Source organism: Chelonoidis abingdonii, chromosome 6, assembly GCF_003597395.2.
Source record: "Chelonoidis abingdonii isolate Lonesome George chromosome 6, CheloAbing_2.0, whole genome shotgun sequence".
NCBI classification, from domain to species: Eukaryota; Metazoa; Chordata; order Testudines; family Testudinidae; genus Chelonoidis; species Chelonoidis abingdonii.
In genome coordinates this window covers 28,296,299-28,316,219 of record NC_133774.1, presented here as the reverse complement: position 1 = coordinate 28,316,219, position 19,921 = coordinate 28,296,299, and the positions used below count along the sequence as shown (strand labels likewise).

Here is a 19,921-nt window from a genome sequence, read left to right as displayed (position 1 = left end):
AGAAATGCACAAGATGTGATGACTCAGCTAAAAATATTGCTTTAAATCCATCTCAATAGCAAATTTATCATGTTAGACAGAGGAAATTTCTTTTGGCTTCCGGAAGCAAGCAGCAGGGGGCAGCCTTGCAAACTGTAACCAGTTCACCACTCTACTTTCCATGCCTGGGCCAAATGCCCAAAATGAAAACACCCAACATCTTTCAAATTAAAGGGTGCAGATGCTTTTTCTTTTTCTTCTCAATAGCAATCTCAGTTTTACAGTACAAGTCTCATTTGATCTAATAATAATACAAATAATTCCTGCCAATTAAAAATAGCCTTGTGGATATAATATAATGGATACAGCTACCATATGCACCAGAATGGGAATACACACATCTAAAAGGAGAAACCATGTGAAGACATAGCTTGCTGAGAGTGGATTGCAGAGATATGTTCAGTCTCCAAAGATCCTAGGCTACTGTTGACTTTTCCTAATTGTCTTTTGCAGGCCTTTCTTCTAGAGAAGCAATAACAGAGGAAGAGTCTTCAAACCACTAAGCATATGCAGTTAAAAACAGAGATTTAACATTTGACCTTTACTTTCCAGCCTGTCCTCTGTATTAACAAATCAGTACAACATGATAAAATGGCAAACAGATGGCTAGAGAAACATTTATGATAAACTTGGCTCACTGAGTGAGCCAACTTTAATGTTTTTTTGTTCTTTGAGGGTTAGAAACGTCTTACATAAAAGTTCAGTTTATGTCAACTTTTACATCATTACGGCTCACTGAGAGAGTAATCAGTTCTACAATCACTTCATGCAGCTATGTTTCCTTTCCCTTGAAACACTAGGAATAGCCCTTTGTGCTACAATACTGTGCATAAATCTGACCCTTATCAGACAGCTCAATACAATATAACTGTGTATGAGGAAACCAGAAGACTTCCAGGGCCATTTTCTGCTCTTAAGTTACAGCAGTGCATCTCCAAAGCAGTGTATGGAGAAGCACGGTGTAACTGAGTGCAGAAATGGCCAACATTAAGAACAAAGTCAAACAAAGATGTTTTAAAATATAATAAACCAGATGGTCCACATCAGTGGGATTGGGCAGATTTCACTAAGAGCTGAATTTTGTCCCGTGTGTGTCTAGAACATTTGGGTTGCTACTTTATAACATAATCTAATGTTTGATTGAATTTTAAAAAAGAAACCTTTGAACTGTAAAGAACTACAAATTCATACCTTTTTTTAAAATGAGCTGGGAATATGTTAGTAGAATAAAACATCTGCTAATAATCCAAATTTTATAGCTCTCAGCTCTTTTAAGCCATGTTTTTACTTAGCCCAAGTAAGAAGCTCAGACCTGCAAAATATTAGTTGTAGTGCTCCAATACACAGTAAATATATGAAAATTATAGGGAATTCATATTTGCCATGAAAAAATACTCTACATATAAGGTAACTCATTATTGGGGCATTATTATTGTTATTTACATCCTGTTTCTTCATTCTATTGCAATTGTGCCTCAGAACTGCAATCAGGACCCCACTGTACTATGACAGCATTTCCCAAACTTTTGACAGTTGAGTTCCCTTCAGGAAAATGAAACCAATCATGCCTTCAAATCATATGTTGTTATAGGCCTACCCTACTTACTTTATATATCTTCCACACCACTATCTTTCCCTAGCAGCGCCTCCCCCACCACACCACACACAAACACACACGCACACACACGCTTTTCAAATATGTAGCTCTTCATAATATGATACTTCCTCTCTTTTCCTGCATGATCTGAGCAGTGACATAGTTAACAATATTGACATTAGAAGTATCATCACTGGGCACTTGAGTTAGCACCCACTGAAATGAATGGGGTAGTTCACACGTCAGAGATATTGTTTCAGACTCTCTGCAAACTCAAGCAGTCATCCCAGCATTGCTTACACTTAGGTTATGGTGTGAATGTCTTCATTACAACAGAGCTAAAGAAAACAAACCAGAATTCCTCTCCCACAGGAAATTATAATATTCAACATTCGTTTTCATCCGGTATCAGGATGAAAAGTTGAAATATTGGAAATTTTCAATTTGTAAGTACCAAAACATTTTGTTTTCTATTTGACATAAACATTTAGTTTCGGTTTGTTGAAGCAAACTGCAACATTTAGCTTTGAGTTCATTCAATATTAGACTGCATTCACCTCTGGTGTGAAGGTGCCTCACAGGAGTGGTATATCCAGGGCCAACGCTACCATTTAGGCAGCCTAGGCAATCGCCTAGGGCGCCGGGATTATCGAGGGGGTGGCATTTTGCCGGGGGGGGGGGTGGCAGACGGCTCCGGTTGACCTGCCGCAGGCATGCCTGCGGAGGGTCCGTTGGTCCGCAGCTCCGGTGGAGATGCCGTAGTCATGCCTGCGGACGGTCGGCTGCTCCTGCGGCTCTGGTGGACCTCCCGCAGGCATGCCTGCGGCAGCTCCACCAGAGCCACCGGATCAGCGCGGGGGGCGGCAAAATGGCCGTGCGCCTAGGGCGCGAGAAACCCTGGTGCCGGTCCTGGGTATATCAGATACCTCTTGTACTCTATGGACTGGACTCCCTGGCCAGACGTCTCCCATGATGCACCCCAGTCATGTGATTCCCATGTTGTAGCAAATAACTCAGTAAAAGGAAACCACAGGGAATCATGAGAGATGTAATCCAGCCAAGGAGCCTGGACCATAGGAGAGGATGGGGGCATGAAACACCTGAACTACAACATCCATGAGGCACTGCATCACAAAATATTTTGGTTCACTTTAATTGAAATATTTTGATTTGGGTTGAACTGACCCAAAATAAAATATTTTGTTTTGATTTTCCCAACAGAAATCTTTTTGTCAAAAATCAAAATATTACTGTGTAAAATTCAATTGTGTGGAAACTGTATTTCCCATTAAAAACAAATCAAATATTTTCAGTGGGAAATTCCTGACCAGTTGTACTCCACTGTACATAACAGCTAGAATTAATCTTTAAAAAAAAAAGATGAAAGTGGAGACTCTGGAGAGGAACTGAGAAATCTGTCCATGCCTCCTCATCCAATATTCTTTTGTGGCATGCCATACTTTATGAAATACTGTACAAACAATGCAAACATACTCCTTGTCCCAAGGACTCCTCAATTGAAATTCTATTCTATTCTCTGTGACCACAGAAGGCTCTCTGTTGTCTGGACTATGCAGATTCACCAGCCATTTGACCCCACAATGTGGGGATGCCACGGCCAGAAGTGTGACTGTTAGGCTGCAGTGGAGCCAGGAGAGAGGATTTTCCCATAGAAAGTCTCACTGTGAATCCCCATTGCTTGGACTGTGCACCAGGGAAAGGATTTACACCTGTATGGAGTATGGGCGATTTTTTCTTGAGTTTAGTTTTAAATGTGAGAGATGCTTTCTGTGGTGAATTTAGAATAAGCTCTTATCATATGAAATTTTTTTTCTTTGCTGTAAATTATGTCCTCTTTGCACCCATGGTAACAGTGAAGAATAGACAGCTGTTGAGGGATACAGTTTACCATGCTATGTCCACTGAAATAATCTGGGCTGCTAAGTGATACAATAACTCCTTGCTTAACGTTGTAGTTCTGTTCCTGAGAAATGCGACTTTAAGCGAAACGATGTTAAGCGAATCCAATTTCCCCATAAGAATTAATGTTGAGACAGCAGCTGCCTCCGTCCATCTGAGCCCTGTAGTGTCCCCTCCCCTCCATGGAAATGGGGTAAAGGAGCAGGGGGCAGGAGTGGGGAAGGGGGGCACCCTGACATTATCCCCTCTCTTTCCCAACCCCTTGCACAGCAAGCAGAAGCCTCTGGGAGCAGCTCTGAGGCAGAGGGCAGGACAGCACATGGCAGTGGGGGGAGGGACAGCTGAACTGCCAGGCAATTGATAGCCTGTTGGGTGACTGCCGCACAGGGAACTTAGGGGAGCAGGGAGCTAATAGAGGGGCTGCCGGTCCACCCTGGTTCCAAGCCTCCACCAGCTAGCTCCAACGGGCTGCTCTTCCTGCAAGCAGTGGACAAGCAGGCGGCTGCCAAACAACGTTATAAGGGAGCAGTGCACAGCTTTAAACAAGCATGTTCTCTAATCGATCAGCAATGCAACAACTAAACAACATTAACTGGGAGAACTTTAAGTGAGGAGTTACTGTAATTCATTACTGCAATGGAATTACTCACAGAAATCAGGAGTTCCATTTGAAGGGAATGGAACACCAAAAGGGGTTCATTTTGGTCCCAATCTTCTTCTCAGCACCTGCTCAGGTGCTATGGAAATGCACAGGGGGAAGTGGGAAGGGAGCTATCCACCAGACCAGAGTCTTTTCGCAGCTCTTGCTGTAGCCTCTAGTTTCCTGCACCATGCAGCCTTCCTACTCCCTACTGCAGGTGTCTGAGGTAAAACAGGGGAAGGCCCAGCTACTGACACCCCAGCCAGACCCTTACCCTCTGCTGTCAGCTGACATACAGTACAGCTTAGCTTCTGACCAAGCAACAGGTGTATGCCTACTGCATAGGCCCTCCCTCAACAACTGTTCCTACTTTGAATGGCAGAATCACCGTGGTTCACTGTTGATGGCTCCTCCATTGCCACCAGCCACAGGAAAGGGGGCCAGATTTTCCCTATATCTGGAGATTCATATTAACAAGTGTCCTCTGTATCAGTAGTTCCAAAAGGACTGAATGAAAGCAGCCGACTCATTAGCTGCTCACTTATTAAGGGATGTATGCAGCTGAAATAGCTTTTTTACAGTACTAAAGATGTTAGCCAAAATGCATACTCTGATTAACTAGTTCCTCTAAAGTTAGAAGTTCAGTTATGCACCCAATGGACTAGAGCCTTTGAGTATTTCAGGGAAAGTGCCGTAATCCAGAAAATTCAGCTGGAGCTGAAAAGTGTATGTGTTAGCTATAGGCAAGCCCTTTAAAATAAACCGGCATATTTGAAGCCCAATATTCTACCTCACACAGATATGCTACTTCTCAAAATATTCCTCAACTTGAAAATTTAAAATAATTTATTCCTGCAGGCATCCAAGAAAGAAGACACTCGCTTGTTTAGGCCTACCAACTGTTCAATTACATATTCCTTAAGGACTGTACTGTTAACGGTAAGTAGATAGGTATTTTACAAGTTAGCTCTAAATCAGACTCAGATATGCTCAAACAATTAATTTGTTGAATTTCCATGAGATTTTAATCCCAAAATTCCCACCTGGATGGAATGAAGACAGTATGGTTTCCTGTCTGTGGCAGACTCTCCCCATGTTGCTTTTCTAGGATATGAGTAAGAAAGTTAGCCCTGGGGAAGTGAAATGATTCAAACAATTTCATCGTTTCTGAAGGCTTGTTTTATCTGCACAAGAGAGTCATAATCCAAGAAAATCAGAGACATGCATAGAGAAGTACAGCTACTGATTCTGCAAAAACAGTGTATCAGATTGGAAGAGTATTTATTTAAGACAAGGAAGGTTGATTCAGAATAGACTTTTTTTTGTTTTGTTTTTACACTGGTATGACCCCACTCGACTTCACTGATATTACTCCTGATTGATACCAGTGTAATTTAGCTTTAAAACTGTATGCAGCAAAAGAAAATGCAAGTGCAGTGAAAAGTCTATCTCTAATCACTATTTAAGGCTTAAGGTTCACTGAACTTTCTCCAAACAAACATTCTGAAGCATCCAAATGTAAGAGGGTATAATCCTCTAAATGACCAAATACATTGTGAGTTTTATTTTAAAACCTCCGACTAAACAATATTATCAAAACAATGTACTGTTAGCAAATTCTTTCCCAAAGTCTGGAAACAACTACATACTGAATTTCAATTACTCACATCTCTTGACTTACAGAAGAGAATGCAAGCATGTACTCTGCAGCTAAGTAAATTTATTCAAGGATGCATTTTCAACGTGTCAAGTGGGAATTGGGATGCCCAGTTTATACTTTCGCTAATGGGCTATGGGTATTACAAAGAGATGCTGTGACAGGATGCATTTGCTCCAGACTGGATCGGGAAGAGTTAACCTTACATTGTGGGTTAAGGAAGCAACACCCCCTCAGCTCTACTGGGCATGCTCCAAATGCACCAGTATAAAAGGGAGCAGCTCAGTTGCGGGAGGGCGGGGAAGAACCACTGGAGAGGAAGGACACACATTGTGGGCTCCAGTCCCAGTTGTTGGGGACAGTGCAGACAAGGAACCTGGAGACAACGGAGACTCCCAGACTGCAGCAGTGGGAACCGCGGTAGGAAGCAGCCTAGGGGAATTAGACGGTGGCCCGGTTAGTGAACTGGAACTTTGAGTCAGCGTGTTTCGATCAGACCCTCTGCTGATTCAGTGGAACATCCTCTGGCCACTACCAGAGCCCTGGGCTAGGCCCTGAGCTATGGCCCTATGGAGAGGGAGGGCCTGGGCCCCCCTACTCAGGCCACCCCCGCCTTTTTGTATGCAGTGACCCCCTTCCCTGACAGAGGCCACTTGGCCACTAGGCATTACTACTGTAAGGATGGAGCAAACATATTGACTTTGGCCACTAGGCCTTACTGCCCTGCTAACGGGGGTGCATCTATTGACTGTGGCCAGTGGGCCTTACTGTCCTGCTGACAGGAGCGAATCTATTGACTTTGGCCATTGGGCCTTACTGACCTGCTAACAGGGGTAAAGCCATTGATTTAGGCCTTGCTGCCTGGCTGAGTGGGGCAAATCTATTGATTTTTCTGTTGACTCTGGCCATTTGGCCTCACTGCCCTGCTAACAGGAGAGAATACTTAAAGTCAATGAATTAGGCCTCATTGCCCCGTTAGCAGGAGTAAGTATATTGACTCTGGCTATGGAGGCATAAACGCAGGTTACGTAGACCCCGCCCCTACACCCTAGGGAAAACGGTGCACTCACCCCACACTGGATGGGGTCCCCCCAACCCTGTCACAGATGCACATAAACTTGCAGCCTACTCTTCTAAGACAAAGAGTGAGGGTGAGAGAAGCACAATGAGTCAGTACTCAACCAAATCCCTTTTTAACATTTCATGCTGAGTTCAAAGAAGGGGAGGGAGAGGGAAAGATTCAGATCACTATTATATTGGGAAAATAGGCAGTGGAACAATCTCCTGATAATTTTAAACCACAACTAGTCTTACATAATGCCTGTTAGACATCCTTCACTCTCGTGTACTAGCTCCAAACGCAGTAATCATTGTGTCACTTCAAACCCACTAAACATCAGGCACTCTGATTTGAACACAAAGTGTCACAGAAATTCAGAAGCGGACCTTCGGCATCTGGAAATCTTTGTCATCATATCTGTGTTTTCTGGACTGTAACTGTGCTGTAGGACAATCAGTGTTTTGGGTTTTTTGCAGTTTTTTTTAATTTACAACACCAAGCTCTTAAAAAAGATCTTTAGATGTGGTTTCCCTGATGAGCTGAAGCATGAAAAAAAGATGTATTGACCTCACAGCACACAGCCGTCTAGAGGGAAATCTGTCTTGTTGCCTAATAACTTTCAGTGAAACTAACCAACATATGTTTACTTAATGGACCAAACCAAAGGAAGAGACATACCAGTATGTAGTGCTCTTACAATATGTGCAAACACAAACAAGTAGCCTCATATATGTTTGTAGGTACCACTCATATACTTCTTATACCTGCAGCTCAGGGACCAGTTTTACAAAATTTAGCTCTATTACAGGGGTGGCCAAACTTACTGACCCTCTGAGCCTCATATGATAATCTTCAGAAGTTCAAGAGCCGCAAGACACGAACAACCTTTACGCATGCATTTTTTAAAATATTAGCATCCTACTTACTGTATCACAGCTAATTACTGCTAGAGCTAGAGGCCTTGCGAGTCTCTATCCTGGTCATAAGTCTTTGGAAATCTGGTTGATATGTTGTCAAGATGGTATGGAGGAGCTCGGTCATATGTTGATTTGTAAGGACTGCACAATGTTTCAATTTTACAAACTTCATCACAGAATACAGTGATTCACAGGAAAATGTTGTGCCAAAAATTGAAATGAGTAGCACAACAGTCTTTTTGAGTTGAATATACTTCATTCCTGGCACTTGCTTCTGTAACTCAATTATAGACTGTGATTTATGCGTAATCTTTAGAGCCTTGTCTACCTGCAGTTCCAATAGTTTCTACAGTAGTTGTTTCTGTAACCACAGTTTTGGGAATCGGACAGCCGTCCCTGATCACATCAACCATGAATGGATTTACAAAAACAGGGAAGCAGGATCTCAGCTTATTCAAATCTTCAAATCCGGACTGGAAGTCATTAAGCAGGCCTTGTAATTTGCCTCTGTGATCTTCTATTTTGATTATTCTACTCTTGAGATGGAGAAAGTGGTTGAAGTCTCTTGACAATATGTCTCTTTGCAGAAGCTTTAACTTGTTCTGGAAGCTGAAGACTGTCTGAGTAAGGTAAGAAATAATCTTATCCTTCCCCTGGAGTGCCAAGTTGAGAGTTTGCAGATGCTGCATAATATCAATGAAAAACATCAGATCCTGCATCCATTGCTCATCTTTCAGCTGTGGACAGGACTTTTCCTTTTCCTCAAGGGAAAGCATTGATAGGCTCCATCAGTTCCACAAACCTATTTAAGTTATTGTTGGTTGATAACCACCTCACAATACAGTCGAAAGAGACCTCGTTAGGTTGTCTTCAAGATCCAGCTGTTCAATGACATTTTTGAACTGTTGATGAGTCTTCTCATTTGAATGGATGAAACTGACAATTTCCAGGACTGTTTTTGTAACAATTTTATACCTGAAATATCTGCCTGTGAGATGTTCACGACGGACGATGCAGGGAGAAACTCTGGAAATTTAGGATCACTTTCCAAAAGTCTGATAAGGCCTACTTTTTCTCCCCACCATTCCAGGTGCTCCATCCATTGCAACACTGACAAGTTTATCCAGTAGTACATCGGCATTTGTCAATGCTTTATCAAGTTCATTACTTATGTCAACACCACAATTTGTTTCTTTTAGTGCTAATAAGTCCAACATTTCTTCTTTTACAATTACATCTGTGGAAACATAGCAAACAAATATCACTAGTTGTGGTTTATCTTGAATATCTGTGGATTTGTCGACAGCTAGTCTGAATGCTAGAGAATTCTTTAGACCATTTTGCATCTTGCTTGCATCAGCACAGATCTGGGAGATCTGCCTCTCTGTAGCATGGCGCGAAATTGTAATTTGCTGTATTAGTCATTGAAGTTTTGTGTTACTTTGATCTAAAATTGCAACCACTTCTGCAATATTCTTCTTAACAAATTCTCCATCACAGATGTTTCGCACGAGTGATATTCCATGCCATAACAAAACTAGGTTCAGTCATTGTGTCAGCTTCCTTACTGACTGCTGAAAGTAGTTTCTGTTAGCTGTTGAGGTGTAAATTTAATGTGATTAGTTTATTTTTCCTTAATTCTGATCCAGGAGGATATTTAGAGGAAAAGTTATTGTGATTCGTTTCATAGTGACGTTTCAAGTTGCTCGCTTTGTAGTGAGAGAGTGATGCATTGCAGATAAGGCATAGGGGTCTGCCACTTTTACTAGTGAATGCAAAATCTTCCTCCCATTCTGGCTGAAAACTTCAGTTTTCTTCTTCATACTTGCATTTCTTACCGTTTGATAATGTCATTGTCATCCACGAAATTAACATAGGGTTAACACTTAAATCTATAACTATTCAACTGCGACTTATGAACAGTAAACACAGCCTGTAGTGTGTAGCATGCAAGGAGATCACAGCACAGGAGGTCTGCACAGCACTAGAGTGAAACAATTTCCTGTTATAATAAGCATATGCCTCTGAAGCTGGAGCTTAGGTGCCACTTGCAGGGCTGAAGCCCCAAACAGCAGTGCCCCTCCTCCTGAAGGGTTGAAGCCAAGAGCACCAGCTCACCCCTGCGGGACTGAAGCCCTGAGCCTTTGCTCCCCGCAACACAGCTGAAGCCACAAGCACCAGCTCGCCCTCCTGTGGGGTCAAGCCCCAAGCCTCGGTGCCCCACCATGGGGCTTGAGCAGCGAGCACCAGCTCAACACCCCCGCCCTCCACGGGGTGAAGCCCCGAACTCAGCGAGCCACAGTTGACCCCTTAAAGAGCCGCATGTGGCTTGCAAGCCGCGGTTTGGCCATGCCTGCTCTATTATGTACTATAGCACGTTTTAGATAATTCATGATAGAATCTCCTTGAAGGTTTTCTAATAACTTTCCTTAAAAACTAGGACAGTAACAGTAAACGAGATCCATAAAGTAAAGAGCACATAGTGATTTGAGACCTGTGAACTCAAGATACCACCTCTTCTTATATTCTTACATGACAGCTGAAATCAGCTGAGACGATTGAGCTGACAGTCCCAGCATTTCTACCTCTGAGGGCAGGGCATTTCTACCTCTGAGGGATAGGGGCAGGACATTTTCAGGGGAAGGCCCTTGACTCTGAAATTCTCTTCTCCCCTTGGGCATGAGTTGGATGACTTCCAGAGCATGTTTCAAACCCTGTTTACTCAGACTTTCCCCAGAGGGTGGGTATTTTTTTTTAAGGCGAAGGGTGGGAGTCATTGCTGACTTTATATCAATTGAGATTATTTCTTTTAAATTTTTACGGTACATTTCACAGAGAGAGAGAGAGAGAGAGAGAAAAAGTGATAAGTGCACTATATAAAATGAACAAATAAATAATGAGGAACATCTGCACTGAAACTAATAATATAATTTTGAAATACATGTAGTGCACATATACTGAAATTCAGATTCCATAGACCAATTTACCTGAGAAACTCCAAGGTGTAGTACTGGATTGCGGAACTTCCTTCACTGACTCCAGGTTTCCACAATAGCGCAACCTCTGAATCAGAAACTACTATGACCTGAGGCTGATAGGGTGGTTCAGGGGGCATGCATTTATCTAAGCCAAAAGAATGGCATGTAATCAGCATTAGAAAAGCAGATAAATTTTATAGACACAAAACTCAACACACACATATACCCCTCCCAGCACTGAGAATCAGCTTGGTTTCTTACCACAAAACAATCACATTTGTAAAAGTATTGTGTTAAAAATATTTAAACTTAAGTACTGTACAAAAGTCACATTTAGCTAGGATTCACATGCTGCACTGTGGCAAGAAATATGCTAGAAGAAAAAGGTTTCTTTCTTCAAATGCCCTTGCAGGCATTTATAAAGGGTCCACAAGACACTTGGTACCTGAGGTGGCATTTATCCTTTTAAATCTTTTAATAATGTTACTGACCATTTTGCCATTACAAATACAGCCTGCCCTCTGACATGAGTGACTTTGAGCAAAACAGAAATTTTAGTTCTCACTCTTTGTTTACCTGCCAGCAAAATGAAATGTCTTGGATTAACTCTGCCTCAGCGGTTTCATAATGGAAAGGTATTTACACAGATTTTACCTTGGGATAAGGTTGTGATGTCTCTGGGCATGCTGGGTCGTCCTTTTCCTGCCCAGCCATAAGCTCCTACACGAACGCGGTGTGGAGTGCCTGGCTTTAAATTGCCAATAACAACATCCTATCAGAGACACGAAAAAGAAGATACAAAAAAGTAACAGATCTGTTTCATGTTACTGAAAATGACATTGTGTGCTGTGCTGCTCAGATGGGAGAATCCTCTTACATGATATTTTCCATGCAGGCCCCTAGGAAAATTGCAACAATGCCAATTCAGTACACAAACAAAACACACAAACAAGGTCACGTGTTTCCTGAGAAGCTGTAGTTTTACCCCACAGGGACCTACAGAACTGACCTAGACCCATTTCTCAGCATAATTCTGACGTCTGAAGAAAGTTTTTATGGAGCTCACAATCACACACTTTGGCTGCTGAAATTTAAGTCACATACATTCCCCTCGTGAGCCAAATGCTGGAGTTCATTATCTGTTTCCAGGGGACTGTAGCTGATTCTGATGGTGAAGAAATGTATGACCTCTCCTTGTACACAGATCAGGAAACAATGCAAGTAGATGCCCCCTGAAATTTTCCTCCCACACTGCTCTGCTAATGCTATCAACCGTGACCTGAAACGAGTGCCTCCCTTTATGGAAGACCAAGGACTTACTTGTTTCTGTGCCATCACCACAGGACAGGTTAACCCAAAGGCAAAACTGTCAGCTGCCATATGTAAGGCATTGCTGAACTCTGCATGTGATAATCTGTTATGTGTGATGCGTGGTGATCCCAGCATGACCAAGTATTTATCTTACTGTCTGGTCCATTACAGAACATGTACTACCAGTCAGCTGGAACTATTCAGATCTCATATTTTGGCTCAGCCAAACATTAATAAAGATGGGTCCATGTGCAAAATTCAGATCTTGGTCAGGGTTTGGATCTCAAAAATCCTAGAAGCTGGGGAGCTCTTGGATATGGGTTTTGATATGGGTCCATCCAATTGTTTCACTGAAAACCATAAATGACAACTCAGCTGTAGTTCCAAAGATTAACAAAAGTATTTACATGAGGCAATAATTGAACTGGATGGTTTTATTATATGAAACATCATATATACGTACACACACACATATATGCACTTCTAAAGAGTCATCCAGATATTTAAAATATCACTCACAGTGCATGGGAAAATTCAGAGAGCTCTTTTCTTCTAAAGCTAAGAGCAACTTGAAATAGTATTTCCAGGTGCAGCAAGCTAGTGAAAGATCCTAATACTTTATTATCTGCCAGCCTCCTGATGCCAATCTTTCTAATAAACTCTCCTTCTTTATTCCTGTGGGTAAATACTGTACTAGTCCAATAGTTCTACTGCCTGTTATTGCTACCTCCAGTCCCAATCTGCAGTGAGCTCCAGAAAAGTAGACACCATAAGCTCATGCACAGTCCAATTGATTGGACAGAGGTCTTGCCACACACAGGTTGTAGTGAGTCGGGTTTTAGTCTAATGTTAGAAAGTCAATGCAATTATATGAAGTGCTTTTAAAGCAAGTTAAGATATTTATATGGATCTGGACTAGTTCCACCTTCTTGTACTCTTAATGGATCTTAAAAGATGTGCTGTGTTGTGATACTAGAAGTATAGTGGGCTGAAATCTCTATTGCAGTCCATTGGCTGTGTCACAGGTACTATAGCAAGGTATGCCAAAGTTTAAACAGCATACAATGGGGCGAAATTTGGCCTTCTGTTTTATTAAAACATTATGGGCCTTACTGACATAAATGAGAGAAGCTCTGTTGATGGCAATAGAGCTTTGCCAATTCACAGCAGTTGAAGATCTGGCCAAACATGAGCTTTGCAAAATCACCTAAGCCTAACTTTGACTCTATCACAAAATGTATTTCTCTTGTCAGGGTACACAATCTCATAGGTGTTCATTGTTCCCCAAGTTCAGGCACTTGACCTAGAAACCTTCCACCTCTAAAGCCTGCCTATTCTTTTTTAGGACCAAGTCCACAGGCTTACCTGTGTGCTTAATGTGTAGCATGTGAACAACCCCACTAAACTCAATCCGATAAGAGCCTTAATAGGTGCTTTTAAACTATATTTCCATGTTTCCTGGGTGCTGTTATTTATATGTTCTATGTTGTAAATCAATACCATGGCCAGATATAATACACACTATCCAATTTGATAATGTTTATACTTAAAGACTGGGACTGATTCTGCTCTCAGTTACAGCAGTGTAGGTCAGGAGGGAGCGCCATTGAAGTCAATGGAATCATATCATTGTAATTCAGAGGAGAATCAGGCCCACTGGCTAAAAGACAAATCATGCAAACCTGACCACAGTGTTATTGCAGATTTCTGTTGACTTTGGTATGAGTATAACAGAAAGCATTTCAGCAAGAATGTCCGAGCTCAATAACATTTCCTGGGGATTAATGACCAGCTGGGAGCCGATGAATCCCAGCAAGTCATTAATTCTCTAAGAAATGGCCCAACTGAAGTCATTATTGTTATCAGATGTACAGATGGGTCAATCCTGGAACCTCAAATCTGAAACCCCTTCAAAATCTTCCACTTCAAACCCAATCCTACAGTTTTGTTACTGAATCAGATCCAAAACTAGGAGCCCATTTTCCCTTTTCTGGTTTAGATGCATCCTAAAAGTCTCCTAACCACAGTGATTCTCCCAATATCTAGCAAAATTTCCATTAATACAGATAGTTGAAATCTTGTGAAATCTACTGATCTCACATGATTTCCACCATTTCTGGCCAAAACCTCACATAAACAGCTTGCAAGAATCTGTCAATGTTGACTCCAAGCCTATACCCTGGTCTTGATTCAGTCTCAAACCAAAAGCCTTCCATACATGAACACCTCCTTTTTAGCCCATCTCTAAAACTAAACCCTTTAGGGTTATTGTTTACGAAAGCAGAATGGTCCATTGGACTGAATACAAGACTGGAAATAATTCACCAGCAGCAAAAGTCATAAAGGGGGGTTATTTTCTATACCACATTGTCTTTAATCTCCCAATCCTGCCTTCTTTTTGTGTGCTCTCTCTGCCACCCCTATTCCTGTATCATATCCTCTTTTTAGCTCAGCTCAGACCTACTCTTCCCATCTCTTTTCACACTTCCTTACTGCTCTGTTCTTCCCTCCTACCCACAGGGTACATCCCCCTTCCATCCTCTCCCTTTAGTCTCACTGCTTGCCCCTCCGTCTCTGGCTGACTGCTCAGCTCTCCTGTGGCCTTCACTGCCTGGCTCTCATTCTTTTACAGTCAATCTCCTCTAACCTCAGCAAGGCACCCTTAAGTGTTTTTGATAATTAGTGTGGAAAATTATCCATCTCTAAAACAGAAATGATAATAATGCTTTCTTACTTACCTGCTCTGAGCTTTAGTTAATGTTTGTGGCACTTTGACTATGAAAAGCCCCATTTAAGTGCTAAGTAGTATTGTTTAGTAGATTATGAAGCATTTTAGTGAACTGCATATGAATCAGTGGAAAGGGAGGCTCTAAATGTTCAGTCTTATTTTGGATCACAGCTGTGACAGTTTCAGGAAGTGCAGTACTTACAAAAATCGCTTGTCCATCAAGTTGACTCTGGGGGAAAAAAAGCAGAATGGGACTTGTTAACAAATGACATACTTAAAAGTTGATGGCAAATCATAAGTGATGGGTTAGCAAAGCACGATATTACCAATATACTCAGCAGATGGGACACATAATTCCCAGCTCAAGCAGATATACACGTGTTAGGTCAGCTTGAGCTAGTGCCTAAAAATAGCAGAGTAACCATGACTACATAAATAATAGCTTGGGCTAGCTGCCCGCATGCAATCCCATCTGACCCCTTGGGTAGGTACTTAGGTGGCTAGCCTGAGCCTTGCAAGCGCTAGCTCATGTAAAGGTTGCTGAGCTGGGAATTAAACCTCCCAGTTGCTGTGTACATATACCCTATGATGTCATATCCTATGGTGGCAACTGAAGTACTTTTAGGAAAAAGAAGTGAGGAACAAAGAAGGGACAAAAAATAGTGTATAACAAAGTAATAATTAATCGTGACAGTGAGACTCCTTCCTTTACCATGATCCCATTGCTGTGAAAAAGCCATGAGAATTAGGAGTAGCCCAGGAAAGAGTATAAGGCAATAGGAATCTGAGAAGCTACTCTTCCCACTTCTTCACTTCATCCCTTCCTTTTGAAGAGCTTTGCTAATGTTCATCAACTTCACCACAATGCACTTCAAAAAGAGAAAGAAATCCCCCCTCTGCCCACAAATATTTGAATTTATCTCAGTGCCACTTTCTAGCTGGTGCAGTCCTAGGGAACATTCCTAATTCAGCCACGTGAAAGGAAGAGTAAAGAGGTCATGGTCTGAAAGAAGGAAGGACACTGATTAGAAGAAAAGGAAATGGGGAGAAGGAGAATGAAGCATATAAAGGTGAAAAGAAAAGGGATGAAGAGGGTAAGGAAAAGAAGAGAATAGGGGAAAAGGGAAAGAAAATGGGAGGTGGTGAGGAAAAGATGAGATTTTTTGGAAGGAATAAAAAACTTCCAACCCCAGAAAAATCCCTTGGGAGGCAAGAACTTGCACATTTGCCATTTTTTTATAGGAGTTATTAAAGCTCGCAATTAAACTTTTAATCTCAATTTTTCAGTGGGCAGAGTCTCACTTGTACACACAGGAATTTGCCAAAAATTCAACAACTCTCTTTGCTCAGACATTTACCATGATGGCACAGCTTTGCGCAGATGGGAGTTTAGACACCTAAATACATGGAACAGCAAATAGAGGCATGTGATTGCTCTTCCATTTTTGCATGCACAAATGAACTTTTCCCAAGTGAAAAAGTGAACTTGATATCAAAAGTAATATTTAAAGAGGTAATTGCTATTAAAACCCACAGCAAGTCCCAACAGTTGTGAATTCAAAACTAGCAGGAGAATGAGGTACAAAAATCATATCCCAGACTTCTGATTAGATTACAGCAATGTGCTATGATTTCCTCTTTGCCCAATAGTCCCTGTGGGTTTGGAATTGAAGCCGGGCTGTCATTCACACAGCCAAAGAAGTCAGAATTCCTTGGTCCTACTACAGAAGTCCCACCAGTTATTAGAAAATGCCAAACTTAAGTCTCTCAAAATTCCAGAGGCTCTGATCATTCTGACAATGTATAAAACCAGATACTCACCATGCTGAGCATATCCAAGCTAAGGGGAACATCATGCGAAAGCTGTTTTACTGGTTTATCAGCTTCAACCTCTGAGTAAAATACCTTGAAGAGATATAGTTAAGGCAGTGATACACATACTTTAGAAATAATAAGTAAATTACTATCACTTCACTGACAGTGGCTGCGTATACATCCCTTGCCCCTCCACAAACACACGAAGAGTTAGCATACATTGACATATTCTTCAGACTTACCAGGGCTTGTCTACACATTGAAATGATATAATTTATAACGTGTTAGCTGATACAATGTTAAACACAACTTAGCACATAGTTGTAGAAATAAACTGTCGTATTTAACACTGTATCAGAGTGGACCCTAGGCTTAGCCATACTCAGCTGACACAACAATCCTTGTTTAAACTGATCGTTTAAGCTTGTTTTTAACATGTGCGTTTTAACATATGTCATATCCCAGTACAGACAAACCCTTGGTGTACATATATTAGTTGGCATTCAGTGACCTTCCTGGTACAGCAAAATGCAGTCGCTAAATTCAGCAAAATGCAGCATGAAACAAGTACAGTAGGTTGAATTCCCATGGAAGTCTCTGGGCTGCATTCAGCAATGACACGAATTGCGCTGTGAGTTATACATCATTGGCAAGATCCTCAACTGGTGTAAACCCATTGAAGTCAATTGAGGATCTGGCTCCTGTGTAAATTGGTAACGCAACTGGTGGAAGCTGCAAAGAAGTGTAACTTTTACCCACTGGATATCCACTTAATCTCTCTGTGCCTGTATTGCCCATCTATAAAATGGGGATGACCCCTTTCTTCCACTATTTGTCTGGCCTGTTTATTTAGCTTACAAGTTCTTTAGAGCTTGTACCATCTCTGACTTATGTCTGTTCATACATTCTTGGATTTTAAGGCCTGAAGAGATCATTAGATCATCTGGGTCTGACTTCCTATATAACACAGGCTAGAGAATTTCACCCTGTATTGAGCCCAATAACTTGTGTTTAGTTGGATTAAAGCACAGAAAGGCATCCAATCTCAATTTGGAGACATCGAGAGATGGAAAACACAGCTTTTCTCTTAGTAGTTTGTTCCAAAGTTTAATCACCTTCACAGTTAACAATTTGTGCCTTATTTCTAATTGGAATTTGCCTAACTTCAATGTCAAGTAATTAATTCTTGTTATGCCTTTCTCTGCTAGACTAAAGAACTTTTTAGTACAAGGTATTTTCCCTCCACATGGCCCTTTTCTGCACCCTCTCCAAGTTTTTAACATCTTTTGTATAATGTGGACACAAGAACTGGATGCTGGTATTATAGTATTGGTCTTGCAACGCTGTATGTAGAGGTAAAACTACCTCCCTACTTCTACTCTGTTTATACTTCCATGGATGTACCAAACTAAGTACAATTATTATTATTATTGTTATTATTATTCCGATTTGTATTATTATGGACCTTTAGGAGCTACTACAATACAAATAATTCAATAATAATGTCAGTAGATGTGAAAGACGAGTGTAACTTACACAACCAAGGGAGGAAAAGATAGGGCATAGCCAGGGCCGGCTCTAGCCGTTTCGCTGCCCCAAGCACAGCCGCACGCCGCGGGAGGCGCTCTGCCGCTTGCCGGTCCCGCGGCTCCGGTGGACCTCCCGCAGGCATCTCTCCACCGTCTCCACTGCTCCACCAGCACCTGCGGGAGGTCCACCGGAGCCGCCTGCCACCCTTCCGGTGACCGGCAGAGTGTCTCCCACGGCATGCCGCCCCAAGCACGCTCTTGGCATGCTGGGGCCTGGAGCCGGCCCTGGGGATAGCAGGAAAAGCAAGTAGCATGGAGGTATAAGATGAAACAGCCCCTCACCATCACAACTTACATCAGAACTAGAGAAGGTCAAACATTTTCTGTTATAAATTTTTTCCCAATGGAAAACTGAGTTTTTCATAAAATGGACATCTTTCATGAAATTGTCCGTGTCCCTTGAAAACTGTTTTTTTCTATGAAAATTTGCACTTAGATTTGGGGGGGGGGGTTACCATCAACATTTTCCATGGGGAAGAACAAAACATTTTTGACCAACTCTTGTCTACTATCCCTGACATTCTCAGGGCCAAGTTCACCCCTGGCAAAAACAGCTCCCATTGACTTCAGTTTAAGGGTTAAATTTGGTTTCTACAGAATACAAAATCAGTGTAAGTTTCATTTGTTTTGCATACAACTAATGCCAAATGCCAGACTGGTGCAAAGTTACACTGCTTTGCTTCTGAGACCTACTGACACCTCTTTTATCAACAACTTACAGCAGCACAGAATCCTAGAATAGAAGTTCTCAAACCATGGTCCATGGACCACCAGTGGCCGCAAGCTCCATTCAGGTGGTCCACGGACAGTTCCCTCTAAGGTGCATGCCTGGATGTCCTCACATGAGAGAATGAAGGACCACCCAGCTAATTAGTGGAGCCGCACAGGCGTGGCTCCACTAATTAGGTGCCTGGACCCTGGAGAAGATAGACATGTAAGTTGAAGTGGTGGCCTTGGTGGGAATAGGGGGTAGGTGGGAGGGGGCAGTGTAGTGAGGAGAGGGGGTGGGGGTATTTAGGACATGCAGGGCTACAGTGGCCAGAGAAAGAGGTGACTTTCCCCAGTTCTAGGGCTGCAGCTGCCGGGGAGAAATGGCCCTCCTTTCTAGCCTCAGTTCTGTGGCTGCTGTGGTGGGGAAGAGACCCCTCTCCTTCCCAGCCCCAGCTCAGGGGCTGCCACAGCGGGGGACAGAGGGCACATCCATCGCATTAGAAAGTAAAGGCTACTAATATTAAAATATGAGTTGTGTGCTTTTATTTGTAGAACAAAAAAAAGTTAATTATTAAGGGTTTTTTTTATATACTGCTTTTATCCAAAGGTCTTTACAATAGTTAGCTAACAGTAAAAACAACATTTGGAAAGATCATTAAGTGGTCCACTGAGACCCTCAGGAATTTTCAAGTGGTCTGTGAAAAAAAAAAAAAGTTGGAGAACTGCTGTTAGAATAATAGGGCTGGAAGGGACCTTGAGAAGTCATCTAGTCCAACCCCCTCTGCTGAGCACTTAGAGGAGAGGAAAGTGATCAGGAGAAGTCAGCATGGATTCACCAAGGGCAAGTCATGCCTGACTAACCTAATTGCCTTCTATGAGGAGATAACTGGGTCTGTGGATGAGGGGAAAGCAGTGGACGTGTTATTCCCTGACTTTAGCAAAGCTTTTGATACAGACTC

The 19,921-nt window shown here is 42.1% G+C and overlaps 1 protein-coding gene across 1 annotated transcript in view; it reads right to left on the bottom strand.

Annotated features, from left to right (window-relative positions):
• Positions 1 to 19,921, bottom strand: part of EGFLAM (EGF like, fibronectin type III and laminin G domains) — a 136,058-nt gene that overhangs the window by 85,712 nt on the left and 30,425 nt on the right. The window contains exons 3-6 of the mRNA XM_032764287.1: positions 16,669 to 16,752; positions 15,050 to 15,076; positions 11,463 to 11,580; positions 10,818 to 10,953 (exon numbers count right to left, since the gene is read on the bottom strand). Coding sequence (XP_032620178.1) covers positions 10,818 to 10,953; positions 11,463 to 11,580; positions 15,050 to 15,076; positions 16,669 to 16,752 — 365 coding nt within the window. The remainder of the gene's footprint in view (positions 1 to 10,817; positions 10,954 to 11,462; positions 11,581 to 15,049; positions 15,077 to 16,668; positions 16,753 to 19,921) is intronic.